The 24,765-nt window shown below is 55.2% G+C and overlaps 2 protein-coding genes across 10 annotated transcripts in view; one reads left to right on the top strand and one right to left on the bottom strand.

The window, feature by feature from the left end:
• The window catches only part of CARS2 (cysteinyl-tRNA synthetase 2, mitochondrial), a 31,250-nt gene extending 19,457 nt beyond the window's left edge, over window positions 1–11,793 (top strand). The window contains exons 9-16 of one of the 4 annotated variants that reach the window (XM_036893934.2): window positions 1,747–1,814; window positions 5,159–5,225; window positions 6,374–6,512; window positions 8,227–8,350; window positions 9,071–9,175; window positions 9,531–9,865; window positions 10,511–10,717; window positions 11,105–11,793. In XM_036893934.2, the coding sequence (XP_036749829.1) occupies window positions 1,747–1,814; window positions 5,159–5,225; window positions 6,374–6,512; window positions 8,227–8,350; window positions 9,071–9,175; window positions 9,531–9,865; window positions 10,511–10,717; window positions 11,105–11,168 (1,109 nt within the window). In that variant the 3' untranslated portion in view covers window positions 11,169–11,793. Of the gene's footprint in view, window positions 1–1,746; window positions 1,815–5,158; window positions 5,226–6,373; window positions 6,513–8,226; window positions 8,351–9,070; window positions 9,176–9,530; window positions 9,866–10,510; window positions 10,718–11,099 lie in introns of all 4 variants that reach the window. The other 3 variants (XM_036893937.2, XM_036893942.2, XM_036893943.2) reach the window with 3 other exon arrangements.
• Window positions 1–24,765, bottom strand: part of NAXD (NAD(P)HX dehydratase) — an 84,216-nt gene that overhangs the window by 44,270 nt on the left and 15,181 nt on the right. For 4 of the 6 annotated variants that reach the window (XM_036893950.2, XM_036893948.2, XM_036893952.2 and 1 more), the window contains 6 exons: window positions 22,986–23,094; window positions 16,027–16,077; window positions 15,839–15,943; window positions 15,026–15,149; window positions 13,973–14,093; window positions 12,881–13,073 (listed from right to left, as the gene is read on the bottom strand). In XM_036893950.2, coding sequence (XP_036749845.1) covers window positions 12,923–13,073; window positions 13,973–14,093; window positions 15,026–15,149; window positions 15,839–15,943; window positions 16,027–16,077; window positions 22,986–23,094 — 661 coding nt within the window. In that variant the 3' untranslated portion in view covers window positions 12,881–12,922. Of the gene's footprint in view, window positions 1–12,880; window positions 13,074–13,972; window positions 14,094–14,134; window positions 14,783–15,025; window positions 15,150–15,838; window positions 15,944–16,026; window positions 16,078–22,985; window positions 23,095–24,765 lie in introns of those variants that run through there. The other 2 variants (XM_057494535.1, XM_057494534.1) reach the window with 2 other exon arrangements.

Raw genomic sequence — 24,765 nt, 5'->3', positions numbered from 1 at the left:
TGAATGAACAAGTACCATTTCTTTAAGCCCTTGAATTGAGGAGATTAGGTTTTCCCACGAGGGCACGGTGAAGGCAGACACGCCCCAGTTCCCTGATAGCTGCTGCTTAGCATCTGCAGTAACGGCTCCCTGGGGTTTCCTGACAGCAAATAGGCTGCACACTGTCCCCCAAGGCCTCTGGGGTGCCCTGCACATGAGGGGCACAGGCCGGCCAGGAGGGGTCACCTCACTCTGTATGCCTTACAGCCGCCTGAAAAGAAACAGCAGAAATAAAGCCAGTCAATGGCAGCAAGCTGTTACCTGGGGTTCCCCTTATTTCTCTGGATAGAAATTAACAGTGGCCCAAATCCAGTTTATTTCTGCCAACGATGTGACTTGCTGGGCAGGCTCCCTGAATAGAAGAAATGTGGCTCCACTTTAGCAGGTGGTCACCAGGGGATGGGGCGGCAGTGCCCTGGGGTGGCATTCTCAGAAGTGACTCGCGGCCCCCATGTGTGCAATAAGGCACCCACACTTCACTCCAAAGTCCCCCAAGATAGCCTGCCTGTGAGTGGACTCAGGGAAAGATGCAGCTGCCTACAGCCTCTGCGGAGGGCATCTCTGGGCCAGGAGGGCTGTGTGCCAGGAACGCAGGTGTGCCCACCCTCATCTCTGGCCCTGGAACGAGTCACCGTGGCCAGTGTCCGGGACGGGAAAGCGCGAGGCCTCCGCAGACACTGTGAGGTCGGTGCTCCAGATGAGGCGACATCTGCTGTCACCCGTGAGACACAGAGCGCCCCGCAGCAAGCTGTGCATCTAGGTGTCAGGAATGTGGCACCCAGTGGTACTGACATGCTTCTTTGACCTGTCAGTTAATAGCAGGGTGCTTGGTCTGCACAGAACTGCAGGTCTCATTTGCTTTAAACATGGGAATGGTAAAGGGTTCATGTTGCTGTTTTGTTAGGATGGTTACAATCTAGTAAGACAGTAGGAACCTCATTCCGATTTCTCCCTGTACTGGAGAAACAGCTATTTCCCGACACATGGGAGATGTATTGCTTTTTTTGAAGTGGTTGGAAGATAAAGAGTTAAGTAGTCGGCCGTGTTTCATTTTCCAGATGCTGTCAGTTTTTAAGTTTTGTGTTTGGTGTACATGACAGAACTGCACATTCAAGGTTTTATTTCTCTGTGGAAGTAAACCTCATAAAAATGCAGCCCAGTGAGAATTCAGGTGTGACTGGAGGTTCCCGCCATGGGTTTGGTGCTCCTCCTGTGTCACACACACAGGGTTGGAATAACCAGGGTCCTGTTACTGGGAAACAGTCCTCCCAGGACCTGCGAGCTCCGCCAGTCTGATCAGCAGTCTGGGTGTCCGTGAGCTCTCGATGCCTGGTGCCTGGGCTGTAGACCAGAGATTTGATCCTCCTGGGGAGCTTCCGAGTGACTGGAGAGGGGAGAGTGACCAGTGCTGTCCGGGTCGCCCTCTCTGTTCTTGTCTGAGTCCTCAGAGCTTCCTTGCACCCACCCCCATGGGGTTAGGGGCTAGACGCCCTGGAACAGGCACAGCCCTGGGCTCCAGCTTCCCAGAGGGTCGAATGTGGGACCTCAGATCAGCATATACAGGGTGTTTTGTGCAGTGTGTGCTCCGTGCGGCGCTGAGCCTGGCCCGCAGTGCCCCCACCCCAGGCTCAGCCATCTGTCAGAGAAGCACCAGCCTTCTTCCCCTTTCTTCCCACCCAACTGAGAATGATTTTGTTTTTGTTTCAGGGCATTTGCATGTGAAAGGCAAAGAAGAAAAAATGTCAAAATCACTGAAAAACTACATTACTATCAAGGTACTGTGGTCCTCGTGCTCCTGCACAGCTGCCAGTGTGCCAGGCCCATCTGGAGCGGCCCCGGGATCCCAGCCCGATCACCAGTGTCCTGTGGCCCCACTCGCTCCTCCCCCTCCTGGGCTCAGGTGGCTCTTCCTTCCGCACAAGCAGGGACAGTCCTACACCCTCTTCTCTTTCCCGTGGCCCCTGCTCTGCTCTCCGTGCCGGCTTTCTTGGGGGACTTGTGCCTTTCTCTCTGTGCTTCTCTTTTCATGAAGTCTTTGCTTTGGAACCACATTTGCTGGATCCCCCCTTTTTCACCCTGCCCCACTCGCCTCCTGCCCAGCAAGCCTGTGCGGCGGTCGGCCTGTCCACATTTGCTGGCGTGTTAACCTGCCTGATAAACTTCCGTGCTGTGTGGTGAAGGCCAGACTGTGAACGTCCATCTGGACAGAAACAGAGAACTAACACTTAACTAGTTTGGTCTTTCTTTGGGCCTGTAAAGCCGAATTTCATCTAATTGCCAATTAAATGGACAAAGATAGGTAATCAGACCTCTCACCTGTATACCCAACGCTGAAAGTTCCATGCGGTCAGCATCTGGCCGTTCCATCCACTGTCCCCCTTATCCCCAGGTTGAGTTGCCTGCGTCACCCATGGATGGGAAGCAGACCATCCCCCTTCTGACACACGGCCCAAAGGTCACTGCGTCCCTGCCGTCCACCTGCCCCTGCAGGTGCTTCGCCGCCTCCCACCATCCCAAGAGTAGAGGAATGCCGCCCAGTCGGGCGTTCTGAGAGAGACCACATCCATATACCTTCCGTTACAGACAATGTTATAACTGCTGTTTTTTTATTGTTACTCTCTTCTGCTCCATTCTTAGGTCAAACTTTAGTATAGGCGTGAATATACAGGAAAAACTGTCGAAGACGGTTTGGTACCAGCTCCTGGCTTCCCCTGGGGTCTTGGAGAGCTTCCCCACAGACGGGGGGGCTGCTGTGTGCCCCTGTGGGCAAGGGGGATACTGTAAACCAAAGGCGGGTGCCCTCATGAAATGATCTTCATGAACACTTCTTAAATAGCAATACTCAGTATTACACAAATTTTCTAATACACGAGTAGTCAAAAGAGACACTTAACATGCTCAGCACATGGATTCCAGGTGGTTGTTTTGCTGTATTTGCTACTTTGCCTACAGGGCACTGGTGAATGTGTTTATGTGCATCTGTGGGTGCAAACAGGCGCATACTTTATTGTTGAGCCATTAGAAAACATGCCACGCACATCATGACACTTGTCTGCTCTGTGTGCAACTCCTAAAATATAAGGATGTTTTCCTACGTAGCATGAACACCTGAAAAGTTAGCAGTAATTTCTTAATATCATCAGTTTTCTAGTTCATATTACAATCTCCCTATTTGTCTCACTATGGTCTTTTTAGCTCTTTATTTCAAACCATGATCCAGTCAAGGTTCGTGTGTTAAGAGTTGTGTGCTGTGTCATCCTGGGGTTGGTTTGTTTTGTTAATTTTTAATAGTGGTTAAAAACAAACTTTACTGTCCGAGTATTTCTGTGTGCAGTTCAGTAGTGTTGACTGCGATCACACTGCTGTGTGACTGGCCTACAGTTGGTCATCTTGGGAAATGGAAGCCACGCCCACTGAACAGCCCCCCGCTCCCTACACCCCAGCCCAGCCGCCGCGCCCCGTGATGCTGACCCTGGGGCCTCATCTAGGTGGAGTCACACGCTGTCTGTCCTCTTGTGACCGGCTCCTTCCACTGAGCACGGTGGTCTCAGGGTCACCCGTGCTGTAACCTCTGGCAGGATTTCCATCTTTTTAAAGGCTGAGTTAAGACTCCATTGTTCTTTTTAGGCTTCGAATCTGCAACGGTCTCTACTTTTATCTTCCCTATGGTTTCGACTTTTTCGAAGAGGCAAGGTCACGTCTGTTGAACGGCTCCCAGTTAGGGTCCATCTGTTCCCGTGCGGTGTCAGTTAACTTACTCTTCTATCTCCTGTATTTCCTGTAACTGGAAATACGGTCTCAAGGCTTGATCCGACTCGGGTTCGTAAACCTTTTTGGCAGGAACACTTCATTGGTGGGCCACGGGCCACACGCTGCCTCCCTCTAGGCCCACAGCGTCAGGCTGTCTGCCAGTGATGTTAAGTTTGACCACATGGTCAAGGAATGGGCCTCAGATCTCCCCTGGCACAGAGATTTCTCTTTCCTTTTCATGACTACGGGTGAATCTCAGAGGTATCACTATGATAAAGTGAACAGCGTGACAGAACAAGTCATTAATTTTCTGGTTTCTCGTAAATATAAGATGTTTACACTAGACTGTTGTCTTATTAACTATGCAATAGCATTGTCTAAAAATACAATGTATATACTTTAATTAAAAAAATATTTCATTGCTAAAATATGCTGACCCTCATCGGAGCGGTCAGCAAGTCATAATCACTGGCCAGTGACCATAACAAATACATTGATGAGGAAAATGCTGGAAACAGAATTACCAAACTCCATCACAGAGACACATAGTGAGCAAATGCTGTGGGGAAAATGTTGCCAACAGACTTGCCGGATGCGGGGTTGCTGCGGACCTTCAGTTTGTATACAGTGTAGCATCTGCAAAGTGCGGCAGAGCGGCGTAGCCCTGTATGCAGCAGCTGGAGGCGGTGTGCCCATGGCTGGCTTGCTCCCAACAGCCTGCCGCCTGGGTTTGGCTTCCTTTGGTGGGCACCACATTTGTGGCATGTGTATTTCTTGCAAAGTCAAGGTGGCCTTTCTTTGCTGCTTTTGCATTTGCTGGTTGAGCGTCTGCATTGAAAAGAGGGTTCCCGTCTCTGTCTCTTGTCAGTACCGCTGTGGAGTTAAGGCCCTGGACTTGCTTCGTGTGCTGTCATTTCAGCTTGTTCTTGTGCTGAAAGCACCCCAGCTTTGGTCGGGAGGGCTCCCCCTGGCTCCTGCACTCCTTCTGCCTCCTGCCGCAGACCCGCCTCTTCTCTGCCTTTCATTTCCTGTCTGCTGTGTCGGGCCTTCACGCTGGGAACAGAACCAGGTTGTGGCAGCCCTGAGCTGACGGCACAGCGGGTCCCCCGCGCCTGCACGGGGCAGGGACTCGGCCTAACTGCTGCCTCCTCTTGCCCCTTCTCATGGACCCAGGGACTGAATGTGGAAAATCCAGCAGGGAAACTGGAAAAAGCACTAAAAGTGGGTTTGGAAACAAAACAGCTTTTCATAAAATTCCTGATTTCTTGGTATGTGCAGTCAGCTCACACACCGTAGTAAACAGTGTAATCTTGGAGTGCCACAAGTGCTTGAGAAGGATTACGCGGCCGTCTCCTTTGTCTCTCGTTAGGACTTCCTGAAGACGTGTTCCCCTGATGTCTTCCGGCTCTTCTGCATGCGCAGCAGCTACAGGTCAGGTGAGCCGAGGGTGCGGCCCGGGCGGGAGCCTGGCCGTGTTTGGGGAATGCCCAGACACAGGCCAGTCCTGCTAGGCGCTTGCTCTCTTGACGTACGTGTTGGGTTCTGAGAGTCTAAGGATGCACCGTCAGGAAGCATGACCCCAGCACTTGGCCAGAGGGTCGTAGAAGCTTCTCCCACGGAGGCCGTGGCTCCTCCACTCAGTCCTCCCCTGCCTCTCCCTCCCTGTGGGGTCTCGACCAGTCTGGATGGACAGCCGTCCTCACCCAGGGCCTGAACTAGAAGCCCCTGGAGGGGGCCACCCCAGCCTCTTGTGCACAGTCCTGCACGCTGCTCTGGGTATCACTTTACACTGCGTCCCAGGGCCAGACGGCTCCTCCAGCCAGGAAGGCGAGCTCTGGGTGCATGGGCGATGCCTGCTTGCTTTGAGGGCTGTAGTGGCACCATGGCCCTGGCATCTGACTGCCACTGTGGGAAGAACAGTGCCCTTGAGGGACAGGGCTCCTCAGCTCATACTGGGCATGACCGTGTGACAGTGATGGCAGACAGGTGACATAGCTAGGAGCCAGGGAACTCCTGGGCCACCAGGAGCTGGCAGAGACCAGGAAGGATCCTCACGAGAGCCACTAGAGAGAGCACAGCCCTGCCTTGATTTGTCTTCACTTCCAGAAGAGAAAACAAATTGTTGCTTTGAGCCCCAGTCTGGGGTTAGGCATGGCAGCCCCAGGACCTTGCACCCCACTGAATTCTGGCTGATCCCGCTAAGGGGCCTGGACGTGGTGCCTGGGGCCAGATGGCCCCGTCCCACATCGAGGACAGCCCCGCTCCTGGAACGTTGAACCTGTCCTCCTAGCGCCTGTTGGCCACCTCCTTGGAGGTGCTGGAGGGATCCGGCGGGTCTCCCACTTCCCAGCCACCTGTCCTTGTGTCAGTGGGAACGAACCCCTCTGACCAAAACACAGTGGGAAAGGTTTCCGTGTTTCTTCCAAGGTGGTGGGACCCCAGTCAGGACAGACCCAGGGGGTCTGCATGGGGTGGGCTGGGGGGCAGCTGTGTGTACCTCCCCTGCCTGGCCCCTGGCAGATGAGAAGGGCTGGCTCTGCTGGGTGTGGCCGCCAGGGCCCCGCATAAGCGCCTCCCCCCGCAGCCATTGACTACAGTGATGGCACCCTGCTCGAGGCGAAGCACCTCCTCCTGGCCGTGGCCGCGTTTGCCGAGGACGCTCGGGCCTACATGAAGGGGCAGCTGGTGTGCCGCCCCATCGGGGAGGCCGCGCTGTGGGAGAGGTAGGTGCCGCCCTAGGGTCCCCGGTGTGCCCCGCAGGGCTGCCTGACGGGGAAGTGCTTCTGGAGGCTGAGCTCACATGTACAGTGCTGGTCAGAGGGTTCCCTGAGGCTCTGTGGCCCCTGGCGGGTCTGAGGTCCCTTGGGTGAAAGATGAGGCCCTGCCTTTGGGGTGGCTGTGGAGGGTGCCCGCTGGTGTGTGTAAGGGACAGAGATTTTCGTCAGCACCACCAAGCAGTTATGGACTTGTAGATACTGGGCAGGCTGGACGGTTGAGAGGAGAGAGGGGAACAGGTCTTGGTGACCAAGCCCAAGCTCACACCAGCAGTTAACAAGCCAATCAAGGCCCCACCTGCCGTGGCCCCAGCCTGGGTCTGGCTGTGTGGCTACAGGAGGCAGGAGGCTGCAACAGAGGGAGGCACCTGCCCCAGAGCAGCAAGTGGGGAGGGGGCGGGGGCGGTGCCTGCCGTAGAGCAGCGAGCAGGGAGGGTTGTGCTCTGGCCACATCTGACGTAAAATGGGGAGGTGGGTTTCCAGTTCTGTTGTTTCACTGAAGGTTGAACATGCTTATCCTTGTTCTATTACATCTAAAAAACGTTGTAAGACATCAGAGGTGGTGCGAAGTCGGGGAGCCAGGGAGCTCACTGTCCGCACCGGGGGGAAGGCATGCAGTAGTCTGGTGTCCGCCAGACGCTGGTGGTGCACCTGGGTTGCACATGCTTGGAGCCTTATGGGATATGTCCCCCTCCCCCAGTAATTCCTACAAGGAATAAAGAAGTCTGGACTCAGTCTGGGGAGGGAGGGTGTGTAGACAAGGCAGGGCTGCTGTGGAGCCTGTTGCTCACAGCTGTGGGGCCCGAGGACAAGCCCACATGCGGAGCAGCGCATCTCGTGTGGCCAGGAGCTTCCGCAAGGCTCAGCAGCTGTCAGGACGGCAGCCGTGTGGGGGGGCACACCCTCTTGTTGTCTTGGGTGACTGGAGGCATGCCTCACCCACCAGTGTAGAAGATAGCTTCTGTTCTCTCTCGTCATCTGGGTCCCTGGCTGGAGAGTAGCCTCTGCCATACCACCCAGGGTGCTGGGCAGGGGGATGAGAGCTGGAGGGACAAGCGGGGACCCAGATGGCCAGAACTGGCCCCAGGGCCCCACCCAGTGAAATGGTGGCCAGAGCCCAGTCCTTCCCCAGAAAGGGGGAAATCCTAGGGAAGTGGGGTGAAGCGTAGTCATGGCAGACGGTGGGTGTCAGAGGTCTCCCATGCTTGGATGTTCCAGGCTTTTGCGGGGCTCCTCACAACCACCTGTCAGGCCAGGGGGGGTGTCCTGCCTGCTTGTAGGGCAGTGGAAGGGCCACGCCATTCTGTCCCTCCGCCAAGCCTTCCCGTGACACCATGTCTGCACAGCATGGCGCAGTTAGGGATACAGCATTCTTACTCTAGCTCCTAAGTTTGTCACTGCTGAATTCCTAACTGTGTGGCACGCCCACGTGTACACTGTTCAAGCACGGCCCGCCCGCTCCCTCCCTCAGGGCTGCCGGGCGACTCCCAGCCAGCCTGACCCAGTGAACATTTACCTGGAGAGCCAGCTTCCCACTGCCCATGCTCAGGAGCACGCTGTGTCCTGCACGCTGTGTCCTGGGGACACCCCCGGGTGGGGGCCGGGCCGGCCTGGGGGCGTGGCTGCATCCAGGGAGGGCGTGACGTGTCTCCTGGCCTCCCAGGCTCAGCCACACCAGGGGGGCCGTGCAGGCTGCCTTGGCAGATGACTTCGACACAGCTCGGGCGGTGGACGCTGTCATGGGCCTCATTCACCACGGGAACAGGCAGCTGAAGGCGGCCACTCAGGTAACTCCAGGGATGCCGCCAGACAGGGTTGTTTGGCCTCCCTCAGGAGGAACAGACGCCACCTTGCCAAGTCCCTGGGGGGACTTCCTCTCCACAGCCGGTGGCTTCCGGGCCTCTCCTGACCAACGTTGAGCTCCTGGGGTGATGAGCTCCTGGGGCTGCTTCACCCTCATATGGCCCGACTGCCGGCCCTGCCAAGGAGACAGCCGCCTCCCAGAGTGGCACACTAGGCCATCGCTGTCTGTGTGGGGTCCTGGGAGGCCGGTGCAGAGGGTGCTAGTGCCGGGGCCTTAATCACGCTGCTCGGAGGAGCTCTGCAATTTTGTGTTGCCAAGGCGTGAGGCAGGAGGGCCCCGACTGCCCACCCAGCCTGGCCCTCCCCTGGGCCTCAGCACCAGGCCCACTGACGAGGCGCCGCCCTGATGGCCCAGTGGCCTCTCAGAGGCCTGCCTGGGCCAGCGCCACACGGGGGCCAGGTTTCAGCATGCGAATTAGGATGCGAGCGTTAGACCCTAGCCCATCCGCACACTGCAGAGGGTGAACTGAGGTGCTGGCTTGTGAGCGAGGGGCAGCTCCAGGGTTGAGCTCAGGGTCCCCTACCAGGACGTGTGTCCTTCTCAAGTTGGTGGCAGAGCCACAGGCAGATGGCCCGTGGGGTCTTTGTTCTTTCACTGAGTTTCCTCTGCTTTTAAAGAGGCTTCTTGTGGTTATTCATCACAGGAGCCCAGTGGTCCCAGGAGTCCTGCTGTGTTTGGTTCCGTCATGTCCTACATCGAACAGTTTTTTGAGACTGTTGGCATTGGAATTTCTCTGGCTGACACACAGGTACACCCCCCTATTTCTGATCTTCAATTGTGAGATTATATCTACGTGCTAGTCCAATAACTTTTTTCCCTTTTAAAATGTTCACTTAATGGGTAATTACAATGCTAGATTTATTCGCAAGCTTAAAATAAAATACACTTTGTTCCTTATAAAATGGGCTCACTCGGGAGTTGGTGCCTCGTCCCCCGAGCGGAGTGGCAGGGCCTCTGAGCAGAGCAGCAGTTCGCCTCTGCTTGCGCTCAGTGTTGTCTATTTTGAAAGGGTCAAAATGCACAGACAGGTGACAGTAAGAGAACGTTTTCCTGAGGTGCCCGAGTAAGCCACTGGCCTGCGCCCCGTGGTGTGTCTCCTACAGAAAGGCCTCTGTCCAGCACTGACTCCTGGGCCCCCCTGTCCTCCCAGCCATGCCTCTGTGACAGAGGTTCACCTCAGCGTCCCATGTGCAGCCAGCAGTCCGGTCTTGCCTTGTGCTTTCTCTGCACCAAGCTGGGAATCAGCCGCTTCTCCGAGGGGCCGGGCTGCTCTCAGCAGAGAACCATATCCAGGCACGCTGCTCTGGGCCCTCGGTGGACAGAGCTGGGAAGGGACACAGGCGCCGTGTCTATTTCTGTGTGGACTGTGCAGACTGAAACCCAGGGGTACCACCAACACCCCAACAAGCGGCTCCAGCACCTTCCCCGGGACGCTGAGGCGCGGCTTCCGGCAACCAGCCTCCCACTGTCGCTGTCCTTCCTGTGCAGACACCCTCCTCGCTTGCTGGAGCTCCGACCCTCCCACCCCTGCCCAGTCGACCTCACCCCGCAACAGGCCGCCTTCTACATGGACACCCACTTGGGCTCCGACACCCCAGTCTGGGCCCTTGTCCTCCTCCTCCTCCCGTGCTGGACCCCTCCTCCACGGGGCCTACTGGGCTCTGCCGTACCTGACACCTTTAGGACTATTCAGGACAGGGGCAGGAAAGGGCTGAAACAGACATTTTAAAAAACATTTTACATGAACAGGTTAACATGGGGAGAAGGTCTGGGCTGCAGGCAAGAGCGACGTGTGTGCTCTTCCCAATCCCTCTGTGGCCATAGCTGGGTTCTGGTGCCATGGGGCTTGGGCATGGCACAGCTGTGCACTGCTTTGGAGGGCCTGCCAGGATAGCTCAGTGGTCCAGCACCTAGAAGGGTCTCCCTGCTGGGCGGGAGCCTGGCTCCTGATGCTTGGCTGTCCCTGGGCCATGATCTAGGGACACCCCCTAAGCTGGAGAGAGGTACTGGATCGGTGTGGCGCAGGACTCTCTAGGCCCCATCAGCCAGGGCCTCACCGGTCACCCACCCCTCCTGGGTGCAGTCTGTTTCAGGGGACGGTGGCTCAGCCACTCTGCACAGTGTGGTGGAGGAGCTGGTTCGGTTCCGGGTCAAGGTCCGGCAGTTTGCCCTGGCCACGGGAGAGGCCACCAGGGAGGCCCAGCAGCAGCAGCTCTTGGAGAGGCAGCCCCTGCTGGAGGCATGTGATGTCCTGCGTCAGGACCTTGCTGCTCATGGCATCAGCATTAAGGTGAGCTGCCGCGGCCAGGTGACAGTGAGGACGGTCACCTGAGGTGCTGGGTAAATCAGTGCAAACACCAGTGGTCAAAGCTCTATGCCAAACTCACTCTGTGACAAAGTAGGAGGGATGTGAGGAAGGGTGGAGTCAGAGGGACATGGAGGCCCGAGGTGGACATGGCAGACCCAGGTTCTCACTCAGGCCCCAAGGGACCCCAACCCCAGCCTTCAGCCTGCAAAGGCAGCTGTCGGCATGGCCGCTGCTAAGTGTGCAGCTGCTTCTGTAGTGCAGCTTCATGGGGTGGCGGCGCCTCCTGCCCGAGCCCTGGCTCTCCTGCCCATTTACTGCTTGAGCCGAGTGAGTCTGCTCAGCCAGGGCCTTCCTCCCCACCCAGGACAGGGGCAGCACGTCCACCTGGGCCCTGATGACTCCGAGGGCAGAAGATCACAAACCAGGGAGCTGAGGACATGTGGCTGGGAAGCAACAGGCTCACCATGCAGTCCTGCTTACTAAGTCACAATGATTCCATCTGCGGCTGTTGTCAGCGGTGAAATAAACTAAACTGGTAACTATACCTGCAGAATGGATACCTGTAGTGCTGAAGTGCAGCTCCCGGCCAGCATGATGGCACAACCCAGCTGGCCCCAGCCCCTGGGTCCAACACAGCCGGAGACCCACCCAGCCCTGAACCAGAGACCAGGATGTGAGTGTGAAGGGGGTCCCGGGGGTCCCAGAAGACGTGGGAAGGGCAGGCTGGACCCGCAGATGGGGTTCCCACGCTGTAGCTTCCTGGGGCCTCAGGGTCTTAGGGAAGTGCCTGCCTGGAGCCAATACTACACACAGGTCTGTAAGGAAGAAACTGCCAAGTTCATTTAAAATGCCAGACCTGCCCACTGGGATACACTCCCTCCCATAAAGCAAAGGGACTGTAATATTCATGGCAAAAACTTGGTAGTAAAATCCCTAAAAATAGTCCCTATGGAAAATAAACTTAATTCTATGCTGTTTTATTTTCTATGAGAAAAAAAGCTACATTTCAAACTTATTTGTCAGAGCACTTCGTAATTTTGGTAAAAAACCTAACATTAGACCTGCTTTTACATTTTTGCCTCCCTAGTATCTAACATTGTTCTCATTCAGGAAAGTTGATAGGAGGGTGTTGGCTGTTTTAAGAAAAAGATAAAACTACGTTGAAGACAGACATTCTTAAATGGATAAACAACACTCATATGCGTGTTAAGAACCAAATCACAGAGAAATGACAACCGAAAATGATTCACTCTCGGGCCACAGACCACCCCCTCCCCTCCCAAACAAGCATCAGTACACACAACGGAACAAAAGCGTTCAGTTTCAGAGATGCTGGATTCTTTAATGGAACTAATGCACCACTTTCAGACCAGGGGGTCCCCTGTCCTGCTCTCCACACAGGCATGATGACACCATTCAGTCCCACCAGACCCGGCACCTGAAGCCCTCTAAACATCGAGCCTGGCCTTTCTGCCGAGAGTGTGCACCGGCAGGGGGACACCAGCAGCTCCAGAGCTCCGGCAGGCCACGTGCGCAGATGTGGCAGGGAGTGCCCCGCCCCCTCCTGCTCCGCCATTCCCACGGAGCCCCGGCAAGGATATCTACCCAAGCCGCCAGGGCTCAGTATGTCCGCCCAGCCAGTCTCAACCTAACCACTGTTTAAAAAACAAGTGAACTAAGGGATGAATGCCACCACGTTAGGACCTCATTAACAGTAGCACGGCCCATATTCACACACGTATCAGACACTGACTGCTGGACTCGCAAGAGGAGCATCCAATACAGGGAACCTGCATGGGTTACAGAGACTCAGATGTGTGCACAGCGCAATGAGAAGAAAGCAGCTTGCAGGTCGCAGGACGCTGTGGGCCTGGAGCCCCTCCACCCACAGTCAGCTGAGCAAGGGATAGACTGTCAGTCTCATGTGGTCGTCTGTTCATTTTCTTGTTATCGCTGGGATGCGAAGTTCAGGAATACTTCATTTACCGTCATTTTACATCAGTCACCTATTAACTAAGCCTAAAAATAATCACATTTCACATTCCTAAATTCTCCCTGTGAAGCTATGTCTGGGGCACAACCTCCCTGGAGCCGGTGCTGCTCGGGGCCGAGGACACGGACAGGTGGAAAGCATGCCCGCCGCAGGTGCGCGCTCCCCACCTGCCGCCTGCCTTCTTTTTGCAGAGCTCAGGCTTCAAAGAGCCTGCTGAACGCGGGCCCAACCTCGGCGACCATGTCCGTGGTGGTGGTGGAGCGGCCGTGCTTCTGGAAGGCCTGGTGGCTGCACTGCCTCGTGAGGGAGCACGCGCCAAAGGCCGCCACCAGCAGAGGGCTGAGGCTGGGGGCAGAGGGGACTGATGTCAGCCGGGCGGAAGCCCGCGGCCACCACAAGCACTTGTTTTCCCTCCCACTTCTGCTCTGGAACCCAAACTGGCAATTTCCACATTCTGATAGGCCCAGGGCAGGAGGCAGCTTGATGAAGCCAGAATAACCAGGAACCCCTGGGGTTGATGCTCCCCTACAGACAGCACCTCAGGAGTACCTACCCCTCTGGGGAGAGGCTAGGCCACAGCCGTTTCCCCTGGTGAGACCAGACCAGCACTCACAGGCCGGCTGGAAAGGGCTCTTCAGTGACCAAGATGTGAGGGGCGTTCAGTATCTGAGAAGGAAGGTTCTCCCACTATTGGCACAGCTTCCGTTCGCACCACACGTGCCCCTCAGGCCATTTGGGCTGCTGCTTCCTGCCCACCAGGTGCGCCCTCCCCCCGGGCAGGTGCAGCGATCCTGGCTGCCTGGAGTGCAGAGAAGAGAACCACAGGCCATGGGTGGGCACTGCCTGGGCTCCCTCACCAAGCTGATGGCAGAAGCCTGCAGCTCGCAGGCCTGCGGCCTCCTGGGGCAAGCTCACGTTCTTGGGGACCGCACGTGAGGGGAGTGCTACCTCCAGGGCCGCCTTACGAGGCTGCCGAGGACAGCTCTCGAGCGGGGCTGCACACAGAATCAGCTAAGGACTTTGGACGCTGCCCATGCCCAGAGCCCACTGGCACCGACAGACATGCGGAGGAGAACTGCCCTCCAGCACTCCGTCCGGGTCATCTCTCCCCGGGGTCTATCGTCCTGACACCAGTACTGCACTTGAAATGTTCCAAGTGGCTGTGCAGTAAATGTGTGAGCTAGAATAGCCAGGACAGCTCACACGGTTCAATTTCAGAGCAAGACAATGAAGATGCGCCATACCCGTTTGTCTTCTCAGGTCCAGCACGGAGGGCCCAGTGCGCCAGGACGCCCAGGGAGCCTGACAGGAGGTCTCCTTGCCCACCACACCTGCGGCTGCTGCCTCCGCGGCTGCACTCGAGCACTGCAGAGCACAGGGTGGACGGCGTCAGGGCAGAGGCAGCGCCAAGCCAGCTGCTTTTACAGGGGAGGGGACCAAGGCGGGCAGCCCCAGACCCCCGTGTTCAGCACAGGTGGTCAGCAGAGACCTCCCACAGGGCTGCTGGTACACACACACAGACACACACACACACACACACACACACACACGCGCGCGCGCGCCTCCCTTTGGCCGATTTCTGTGACCTGTGCAGAACTCTGCACCAAGGCAACACGTCTTCATGCTAATTTCGGTTAAAGGAACTGGCACGCTTTTTGCCTCCTGATCAGATTTTGGTGATGTGAGGATTTGTCCAGGCAGCTAGATGTTCCAGGTGATCCCTGGCCGTGCACCTCACCGTGTGGATGTGCGAGGGCGCTGCCTTCTGGGCCCCTGCCCCCGGCGGTGCAGTCCCCAGGCCTGCAGAAGGGGCGGCCTGGGAGGTTCACCACACTCAGCGCCTGGTGCTTCCCACCACATGTGTCAGCTCCTAGGGCTTCTTTCCCTCCCAGTCATTGTAAAACAACAAAATGCAGTGAAATACTCAAATTAACTGCTGCTTGTTGCCACAGGTGAGACAGGTGGCAGGTTGGGGAGCCCGGAGCACTGCCTGCTGGCACAGCTGCCTTCCCACGGGGCTTCCTCTGAACCCAGCAGAACTTGAGCCACAGCACCTGGTGTCAGCCAGGACCCACACTCAGCGCTGTCACATGCCCCTCCCCCCCCACTGCCCCGCCAACGAGTGAGGAATGAAAACGGGCTCAGAGGCAGCTGTGCATGGCCCACTCATCAGGAAACCATGGGGTGTGTGCAGGTGTCCCCCAAGTTAACATCCACGCAAGGTGTGAGCGGGAGGGCGTCCTGCAGCTGAGCCCACACGGCCACTGGTTGACCTGCAACAGCAGCCACGGGCTCACCCTGTTTGCCGTCGGAGATCACGTCCCGTTCCCCCTTGTGTACCACGGTCACATTGCCCAGGGCCTGGCTGAGGCTCAGCTCAGCTCGGGGGCGATCACTGCTGCTATCCTTGGCATCTCCCAGCTGCAACATGGGGCACCACGAGCAGAATCATTAGCAGGGGAGCGGGGCCTACAGAGAAGGACACGGCCAACCCCCTGCTCCATCCGCCCTGATCCTCAGACTGCTGTCTAAGGGAATCCCCTGGGCACTTGCTACAGCTGAGCTCTGGCCCATGCAAAGGTGCACGGTTCGTCCATCCGGGAGGAGGCCCAGGAGACCCAGGCAGCAAGTTCACCAGGTGGCACTGGTGCCAGCCCCCACCATGTCAGACCAGAGGGAAGGAACACCTCCCAGAGTTGCTGAGATGACACAATTCAGAACAATGATGAACTAAGGTTTATGGGTACTTGACCTGTAAGGACTCGTGGATTTACACGTTACTTGATTTCATCCTCACAGAGCCTGGGAGGCAGATGCCACATTAGTTATTTTACAGACAAGACAACGCAAGACAGGGATGCAGTGATCTGCCTGGAGCACACAGTGGGACAGGCTGCCTGACACTGGACCACCACCCCACCTTTAACCCAATTAAAGATGCACTAACTGGGAGATGCCCCATCATTACAGGTACCACGAAGAAAAAAAACAGCATGTAAAAGCATCAAGTCTGTCTGCACAGATGCACCAGGGGCAGAACCATGGAGCGTGTCCCTACCCTCAGGTGAGGAGGGCTTGCACCCTGTCTTTTGGGTGCCCAACGAACTCACCACTGCGTCAGAGAGTCTGCTGAACTCGGCGTGGTTGGGAGTGAGAATGGCCTTCTGGTAACCCTGGATGAGTGCTGGCTGCTGAGCAATCAGCCACAGCCCATCCTGTACAGACAAGGATGCAGTCACTGCGTGAGCTTAGGGGCCTTGCAGTGAGCAGGGGGCAGGAGAGGAGAGGCCACACTCACTGCGTCGATGACAATGGGGATGTCCCTGGCCTTTGATGCTTCTAAAATGCCCTGCAAGACAAGAAAGCTTCTCTGAGCAACAAGCCCATTTCCTGTCACAGAGAAAACCGTGAAGTTCCTTGATGAATTTCTACCACCAGGTTATCAGCAAATGGAAACATTAAAAGAAAAGAATAGTAAAACAAAATACATGGTAAGCAGAAATAATTTAAAACACTGAAAGATAAATCCACACATACTTAATAAAAGTTCTGAAAAATGACACTTTTAAACCCCAGGAGGCAGGAGCTGCCTTGCCCCCTAGACTCAGTGGTACTCTGCTGTCACTGGCCCAGTCACTGGGAGCAGGTCCAAAAGCCCCTCAGAGGAGGGTCAGGGCACAGGAGCCTCATGGAAATTCGTCTCCTTTTACAATGAAAATGCTCTGCTTGCCTTGAGTTTGGCTTCACTGCTAAAACTGATTTGGCTTTTGCGAATTCAGGTTTTCCAATCCCCGGTTTCATGTTTGGTCACAACACCAACATCTCCATTGCTTTGTGCTTTTCCTACAAAGTTATTAAAGAGACCAGTAGCCTAAAGCGAGTATGCAAACCCTGGGGAAGGCAAGTCAACAGGACCGGGTAGTATTTGAATGATGCAGCATCTTGTAACGCTCGCGTCCCCTGACACGATGAGGCGCACAGCACAGACTCACCTGTCAGTCACCAACGTAAGGAGCGATTTTGCTTCCATCATGCAGAGGGTCTGTACGAAGTACGCTATGCAATGAAACCCCAGAGTTCACTGCATATGTGAGGAGGGCGCACGTCAGCGGCTGTCAGCCCCGAGCACATGCTGTACAGGCAGCAGCTCCCAGCAGCCCTGGCTGACTGCGTCTCTGCCTCTCCTCCCTGGAGCTGCGGCTTCACCCTCTGTCTCGTTAGTCATCTACCCAAAGAATGGCAAAGGGGTGGGCAGGCCACACACAGATCAGAAAGGCTGGGTGGCGGTGGGGAAGCAGCACGGTGCCCCCAGTAATAAGGAGCATTCCTGTGTGAGAGGCCAGGCAGAGGCCTGGCGACAGCAGCCTGTCGGAGGGATGGCGAGCCCTCCCAGCTTTCTGACTCAGCAACAGAACTAGTAGAAATGTATTCTAAGGAAAACACCCGGAACTGGACACATACCCAGAAATGTTCAAGAAATCACTAATATAGTAGGAGAAAGCTGTAAAGCACCCAGCGGAAATGGCTAAATACATCATTGCATATTATGCTGCACAGGTAAACATAATGAGGACATCTGCGTATTCTGCCAGGACACACTGTGACTAACAAGAGGAAGAGCACGCACAGCATGAGGAGGGGGGTCAGGAGCCTATGCTCTCGAAATCCAGAAAACAGGCTCAAAACCAGCTTGAACTGCAAGACTTAATAATGTATTTGTTGAGGCAGCAACAGTCCTCGGGGCCCCACCCAAGTCCCAGTCGCCTCCGCTGCGAACTGACAGGCTGATCCTCAAACTACCGTGGAAATGCACAGGGACCAGAATAGCCAAAACAATCCTGAAAAGTACAAAGTTGGAGGGCTCACACCTTCAGATTTCCAAACACTGCAGTTAGAGCATCAAGACAGTGTGGTCCTAACATACAGATACCTGTGCAGACCAACGGGAACAGAATGAGGGCCCAGAAATAAACCCTTACATTTATGCAATTGACTTTACCCAAGGATGCCCAGACAATTCACTGGAGGAACAACTGGGTATCCACTTGCAAAAAAATGAAGCTGGACCCTTCCTTCCATCATACATAGAAATTAACTCAAAATGGACCACAGACCTAAACATAAAAGCTGAAACAATAATGCTCTTAGAAGAAAATACAGGAGCAAACCTTAGCCAGGCAAAACCCTCTTAGGTAAGACACCAGAAGTATGAAAGACCAAAGAAAGACAGATTAACTTGGACTTCATCAAAGTGAAAAATCTGTGCTGCAAACAATCCTAGCAAGGAAATGAAAAGACAACCCACAGAAGGAGGGAAAATATTTGCAATTCCCATCTCTGATAAGGAACTTTAGTATTAGAGTATATATAAAGATTCTAAAGCTCAGTGACAAGATATGCTTTAAATGAGGAAAGAATATGAACAGACACTTGTTCAAAGAAGATCCACAAATGGCAATAAGCACATGAAGAAATGCCCAACATCATTAGCCATCAAGGATAATCCAAAAACACATGGGAAAACACACTCACCATGAGGTACCACTTCACAGCTATGGGGACGGCTATGATTAGATAGACAGACAGGACAGGTGTAGGAGGATGTGGGGAAATTAGGATGCCTGCCCACTGCTGATGGGAATATAAGATGGTGCTCCTGCTACAGAAAATACTGGGGATTCCTCAAAATGTGAGTCATCACAAAATCTTGTAAAAAATGTTCACAGCAGTGCTACTCATAATGGCCCCCCATTATGGAAACACCCCCACTGCCTACCAGCTGACAGCCTGGAGAAACAAAATGCAGCCGACCCTCACAGGGGCACATCACACAGTGAGGAGAGCTGACACGCTACGACACACATGGCCTTAAATTCCTGCTGAGTGAGCACAGCCAGTCCCAGAGTGCCACGTGACCCATACTGTGAAAGGTCCAGGACAGGCCCGCTGACCACCTGGAGACGGTTGGCTTTCAAAGGGAGACCCCACGTGACTAACCTCCCTTCACACAACTGCAAGGTCAGGGTTCTCAGGCCACCTGCGCTTCTGACCAACTGATACAAATGTGAGGGTTCCCACCACCCCCTCAGGTCTGATGATTTGCTAGAAGGACTCATGGAACACACGGAATACCTGTGATTACAATTCATAAAGGATACAAATCAGAAACAGCCAAATAGACACAAAGGGGTGAGGTCTGAGGAGGACCCCTGGGGAGCTACCCAGGTTCCTCCTAAGAGTCAGAACACATCCCCCTAAGGCACATCCATGTGCCACCAACCAGGAAGCTCCCCCGACCTCACTGGGTTCTGTGTTCCAGTAACTGAATCAGTGGCCACAAGGTTGGACTCAATCTGCAGCCCCCTCCCTCTGAACATGGTGGTGGCAACACTCTGACCTCATGTCCCTGGGGTGGATGGCCCCACCCCGAGTCAACTCTTCAGCATAAACTCAGGTGTGGTCCTAGGGGCCTGCCACAAATAAGACATTCCCATCACTTGGGAAATTCCTAAGGTTCAGAGCCTCACAAGAATAAGGGGACAAACACCAGGCAAACCCACTCATATACTCTTGCCAGTACAGGGTGTGTTCCCCACACACACAGCACATGCAGCAGAATTAAAATAAGTACGCTGTTAACTTGGCCGCAGTAGATGCTCTGACGTGCACAACCTCATTCGTTTCTCGGTGCGCAAGTACCGAGAGGACCGATGCTAACGCTTGGCGTCCTACCTGGGGGGCTGCGGGCATCTAGTGTCTGCAGGGACAGCATCCGTCTGTGTGAGCTCCTTCATTTGGAAAATGGAAGTAACACCAGTCCCTCCTGAGAGGGCTGCAGTGGGAACCAAGTGGGCGCTCGGACAAGTGCCCAGCATACAGAACGCGCAGCGTGAGCGAGTGTCTCGGGTTCTCCTCGGCGCAGTGACCCCGCAGCGGACTGTGAGACTGAGAACACAGACGAGGCCAGCGCCAGGGGAGTGGCATGGCCTGTCTCGGGTCCCCTCGCTAGCTGCTGCCCCAGGCCAGTGCTCATGGCCCTAGCACACATTTTGTCCCACAGGAGAAGAATGCTTATGAGCAATTCTGATAAAATCCGAGTACATTTCCCATTTGTTTAAACTGTTTCAAAAACAAGTTCTTCATTTTTAATTCCTGATCTTAAATTTTCTCTGTGCATTAAATCCTATATTAAGGAATGAATCATCTATGCGGAAATGCTCACAAACACCAGGGAAGACCGTGGTTAAGAGTGAAGCGCCAGCCCAGAGTTGAACAAGTCCTGACACGGCTCGAGTGGAGGAGCACAGGAGGCCAAGCCAGGACAGGACCGTCGGGATGGTGGCAGGGGCCGGGCAGGAGCCTCACATCAGGAGGCATGAGCAGCTAAGCCCCAGGCTGTAGGCACAAGGGAAACTTTCCATGTTTTGTTCAGAAAACACACTAACAAACGGCTCCTTGAAGTAGATCATGGTCAAACCATGCGTCCCAAGCCATTCAGGCCGCTCTCACAAACAGCAGGGAATTAGTGCTCAACGTTCTGGAGGCTGGATCACCGTGCAGGTGGGGTTTCTGCCTGGTCGCAGACCTTGCTGTGTCCTTACATGGTGCGAAGACCGAGGGGCCTCTCTGGGGTCTTGTTTGTAAGGGCAGGAATCCCTTTAGGAGGGCTCCACCCTCACGACCTCAGCACCTCCCAAAGCCATCACCTTGGGGGCCAGCACTCCAACGGGAATTTGGGGGAACGTGAGGTTCAGACTGTACCATGTGGCATCGCCACCTCCACAGTGTGGTCCCACCAGCAGATGGCGGTCAGCCTACAACCCAACCTGCCGGCCAGGGAAGCACCTCTGGATTGTGAGGTCACACCGAAGTCAAACAGACGGACACCAACAGCAAGTGTAAGGAGACCTGTAAGCAAGGCCACCACGACTTGGGAACCGAGGGCAGCAGGGCACTAAAGGAAGAGGATAAAAGGTGGACAGGACTGTGTCATGAGCTCACTCAATCATGACCAAATGGGGCCAGAGCGTAACTGGCAGGTCACAGAAGGTCACGCACCCCGTCATGAGGCCCACGAAGGGACCTGACACCCTGGTGCCTGCCAGCAGGGGCCCTCATGTGCCTCCCGGAGGACAAGCCATCCAGCAGGGGCCCAGCAGCCGTATCCCACCCCTGGGGCTCAGCCCCCGCAGAGAGCCCCTACTTGGGACACAGGGCACAGCAGAGCATGATTTATACATGGGCATCCCAGTGCCAGGTCTCCCCCTTGGAGGAACCCAAGGGCCTAGCACTCACTCCTCGGCTATGACTGCTTTTAAAGATGGGGTGGTACCACCAGTCCCCCACTAACCCCTGGTGGCTGTGGACCAAAAGCACCCTAAGGCCTCTGCCGTGCAGCGTGCCATCGGAGTTCCTGCCCTGGCAGGCCACGTGTCCACTCTCAGATGGCCCCACCCCAGCATGACCACTGGTCACTCAGCAGTCCTGCCACCCAGCTCCCAGTTCGTAGTCCAGGAGTGAGTAGCACCGAGCCCCTGGTGGCCACTGTCCAGCTCATTCCAGAGCCGAGGGAGGCTCAGAACTCTCAGCTCCCAGCACCCCTGATGCAGCTGGCTTCTGGTGCTACACACTGGACTCCTTTCCTTGTTTCAGCAATTTCCATCAAATAAAAAACTTAAATCCAAACAGAGGGGAGATGTGCAGGCATCCCCAGCTCAGGGTGTGTGTTTAAATTTCCCCCCATTTTACTGAGGCACAGTTGACAAATAAAAATTGTGTGCACTTAGGTGTGTGGCTTGTGTCCTGACCTATGTGCGTGATGTGAATCACCACCACACTCAAACTGCTGAGCCTATGCATCACCTCACACAGGCGAGAACCCAAGAGCTGCCTGCTTGCGGCCAGTCTCAGGTGGACGACACAGCACCACTGACCGGCCACCGCACCGCCCACTGCCCCTCCGAGCTCAGCCATCCTGAGACCCGGAAGCCTGTATGTAGCCCCTGCCCCACATCCTGACTTCCCTGAACCCTGGCCCCACGGCCCCTGGTGCTCCTCTCTGCCTCCGAGCTGGAAATGCTGACTCTACACGGCAGTGCGGCCCGTGGTGTGTCTGTGGCACACTCAGCCCCATGGTTCCGGAGGATACGTGTGCTTCCACCAGCCCTCAGAAAGGGGCAGCATGTGGGGCCAGCATGTCACAGGACCTTTTCATTTTCACTGCTCCGGGGTGGTGGTTATTCTATTTCAACTCCTTGAAGATAACAGATTATTTTCATCTCTTGATAATCAGGCAGGCATAAGACGAATTTTTGGTAATAAAGAACAGCATAAATGACCAGTGACAATGTACACGAACATCTGTGTGTGTGGATGCACTCTGGCCTCCTGCCCGTCCCGCATCGCCACAAGCCCGTTTGTCTGAGTAGGACGGCGGGGAACAGAACAGAGGTCAAAACTGCAAACCAGCAGGCCAAGGGGTTAAGGCCCAGGGTTTTCCAGACCCAGTGAAAACCTCAAGAAGGCCGGAGAGGTAGCGGGTTAAGAAACAGTCACACAGAGCTTTCAAGAGGACCTGGCCGGCAACACAGAGCTACACGTGAGAGAATACCTTTCGGGTTTTTAATCTAAATGTACAACTTACAATGAAAACAAAGTTGCTAGAACTGCTCTCAGCTACATCCTCTCCCTCTGTGATGATGACTTCAGCTCTCCCTGCCCATCTTGTGTGCTGGGCCTAACAGCACCGTGCAGAGTGTGTGGCCCCTGGCAGCCCCGGGGACACAGGCGCCCCCTTCACGGGGAAGGCGGGAGGCCCCGCAGGCTAAGCTGCCACGGCCCCTAGCAGGAAGGGCACACTGGGAGGTGAACTCGAGCCTGACCCAAACCCTGGTGCAGTGCTAACAATGCTCAGCCCGAACACGGGGATTTCCTGTTACGTTGGGAGTGAAGTACCTGAAAGTCAGGGTGACACCTAAGAAAGATCGATGACCCCACAGTGACCCCCGCCTCCTGCCACAGGATGAGACAGCCAGTGCCCCAAGAGAGACATGTTCTGTCTGGTTTGGTTTTGTTTCCAGGCTCATTAATGCTATCTTCATGCCTAGTTCCTCCTCTGTCCCCAATTAAGTTTATCCATCTTTATTATTCCATTTCACAGAGAACACTAAACAAAAAATCCAAGAAAAATACTTCCGATGTCACAAGATCTAAGAGTCGAGTCCCAGAAGAGGTGCATTTAGTAATTCCAAACATTACCTTGACATTATCAAGAAGAGTGCTGTCTCTACCCAGGCCGGGTCCCACGACCAGCGCATGCAGGCGGGGCAACCACTTCTCCACGTCATGAACGGCGTCAGGGCTGTCCCTAAATAAGGACAGAAGGGCAGAACAGTTACTTGAAACTTCCACTTACTTGGTAAGTGCAGTAGTGAAACTACAGCTTTTTCTGAACTTCTCCAGGGCTTCCGGCATTGTTCCCTTCGGGCTTCAGCTCCAGAACCCCACCCTGCATTCTCTGCAGCCGCCTCATCTTCTAAGGCCCCAGGGCAGGTGTCTAGCTTTCAACATCTAAACTAAGTGAGAACATGACATCATGACTAATTTCAAAATTATCTTTGCCCTCTACAATAAGCCACTCTGTTTCCATCCCACAGGAGTACTTTATACATTTGCAGAACCCCCCCCGACCCCCCCACACACGGGGACCCCTTCACAACACAAGGGCCTTGTTCACAAGTCCTGATGGCTGCACAGGACCAGGTCATTTCTCACACATTGCTGCTCACCATGTGGCCCCTTAGGCTCCCAAAACACACCTGCCAAGGCTCTGCCCCAAGCCCCCATCAGGCACCCTTTTTGAGGTCACCACACCCCATGCTGAGACCCAAGCACCCACCCATTCCTAGTCCCCATTCCATGTCTGCAGACTGCAGGGACATAGGCCCTTCTGGAACAGGCTGCAAACTGTTCTTCACTTGGTCCAGGGCACACTCCTGGCCTCTCCCGCCACCTGCTCCCACAGCCTGCATGCCAGGCCTTCCCTGCCTGCACGCACGCCTGGGGGACCTCCTCCTTGTCTCCTGGCTTTAAACACTATCCACACAGTAACAACTCCAGGATGTACAACTTCCCTCACCCCCCACCCCCGCCCGTGGCCGCCAGCAATGTCCTGCTGGACATCCAACAGGCAACTAAAGACACACCCCAAACCCGGCCCCACAGAACCTGCTCCTCCGCTTTCCCTCCGTAACGGACCACACACTGGAGCAAACCCTGGGTGCCCTTCACGACTCCCGCCTTTTCCTTGTACCCATACATGTCACCACTGTCAGCAGACCCTGGGGCTGTCCTTTCCAAACGCACCTGGAATCTGACCCCCTCTCCCGTTTCTCCCCATCACGTTTGCCACCAGAACCCTTACAACCGCCTCCCAGGGAAACCCGTTCCTCCCTGGGCCCCAGGAGTGTATTCTCAACGCAGTAGCCAGACACGCTCTGAAGCATGAGTTGGTCCCATCCTCCCTGCTCACCCACGTGTGAGTCAAAACCCTGACAGCAACACCCACCACCAGCGAGGCTTGGCCCCAACCTCTGCTCACTTGCCCAACCCTGTGCTGCCAGATGCCCCCCCACAGCCTAAGGTCTCGTGCCAGCTCCTCTGCCACGGTCCCACTGGCAAAACTGCACACACGCCACGTGCACAGCCTGCATCCCGCCCCCTTCCCTGCTCCCGTTGTCCCTGTGGGCCTTACCACCCTCTGACACATCGTCTGTCTCCACAGCTATGTGTCCCTCACGGTACACACCAGCCACATGTGCCTATTTAAATACAAGAACGGAAAAACTCCACTCTGGAGTGCGACAGGCCACATCTCAAAGGCTCAGGAGGGTCGTGTGCTCAGCGGCCAGTCCTGAACAGCACAAGAGAAAATGCTTCGTCAATGTAGACAGTTCTGGGCCACGGGGCTGCCCTGAGGAGAACACTGTGCAGCAGGCTTCCAGTCTATTCAGCATGCGGCGCCGTGGAACCCAGAGCA

The sequence above is a fragment of the Manis pentadactyla genome, chromosome 17 (genome assembly GCF_030020395.1).
Source record: "Manis pentadactyla isolate mManPen7 chromosome 17, mManPen7.hap1, whole genome shotgun sequence".
Classification (NCBI taxonomy): Eukaryota; Metazoa; Chordata; class Mammalia; order Pholidota; family Manidae; genus Manis; species Manis pentadactyla.
This window is presented reverse-complemented; position numbering and strand designations above follow the sequence as displayed.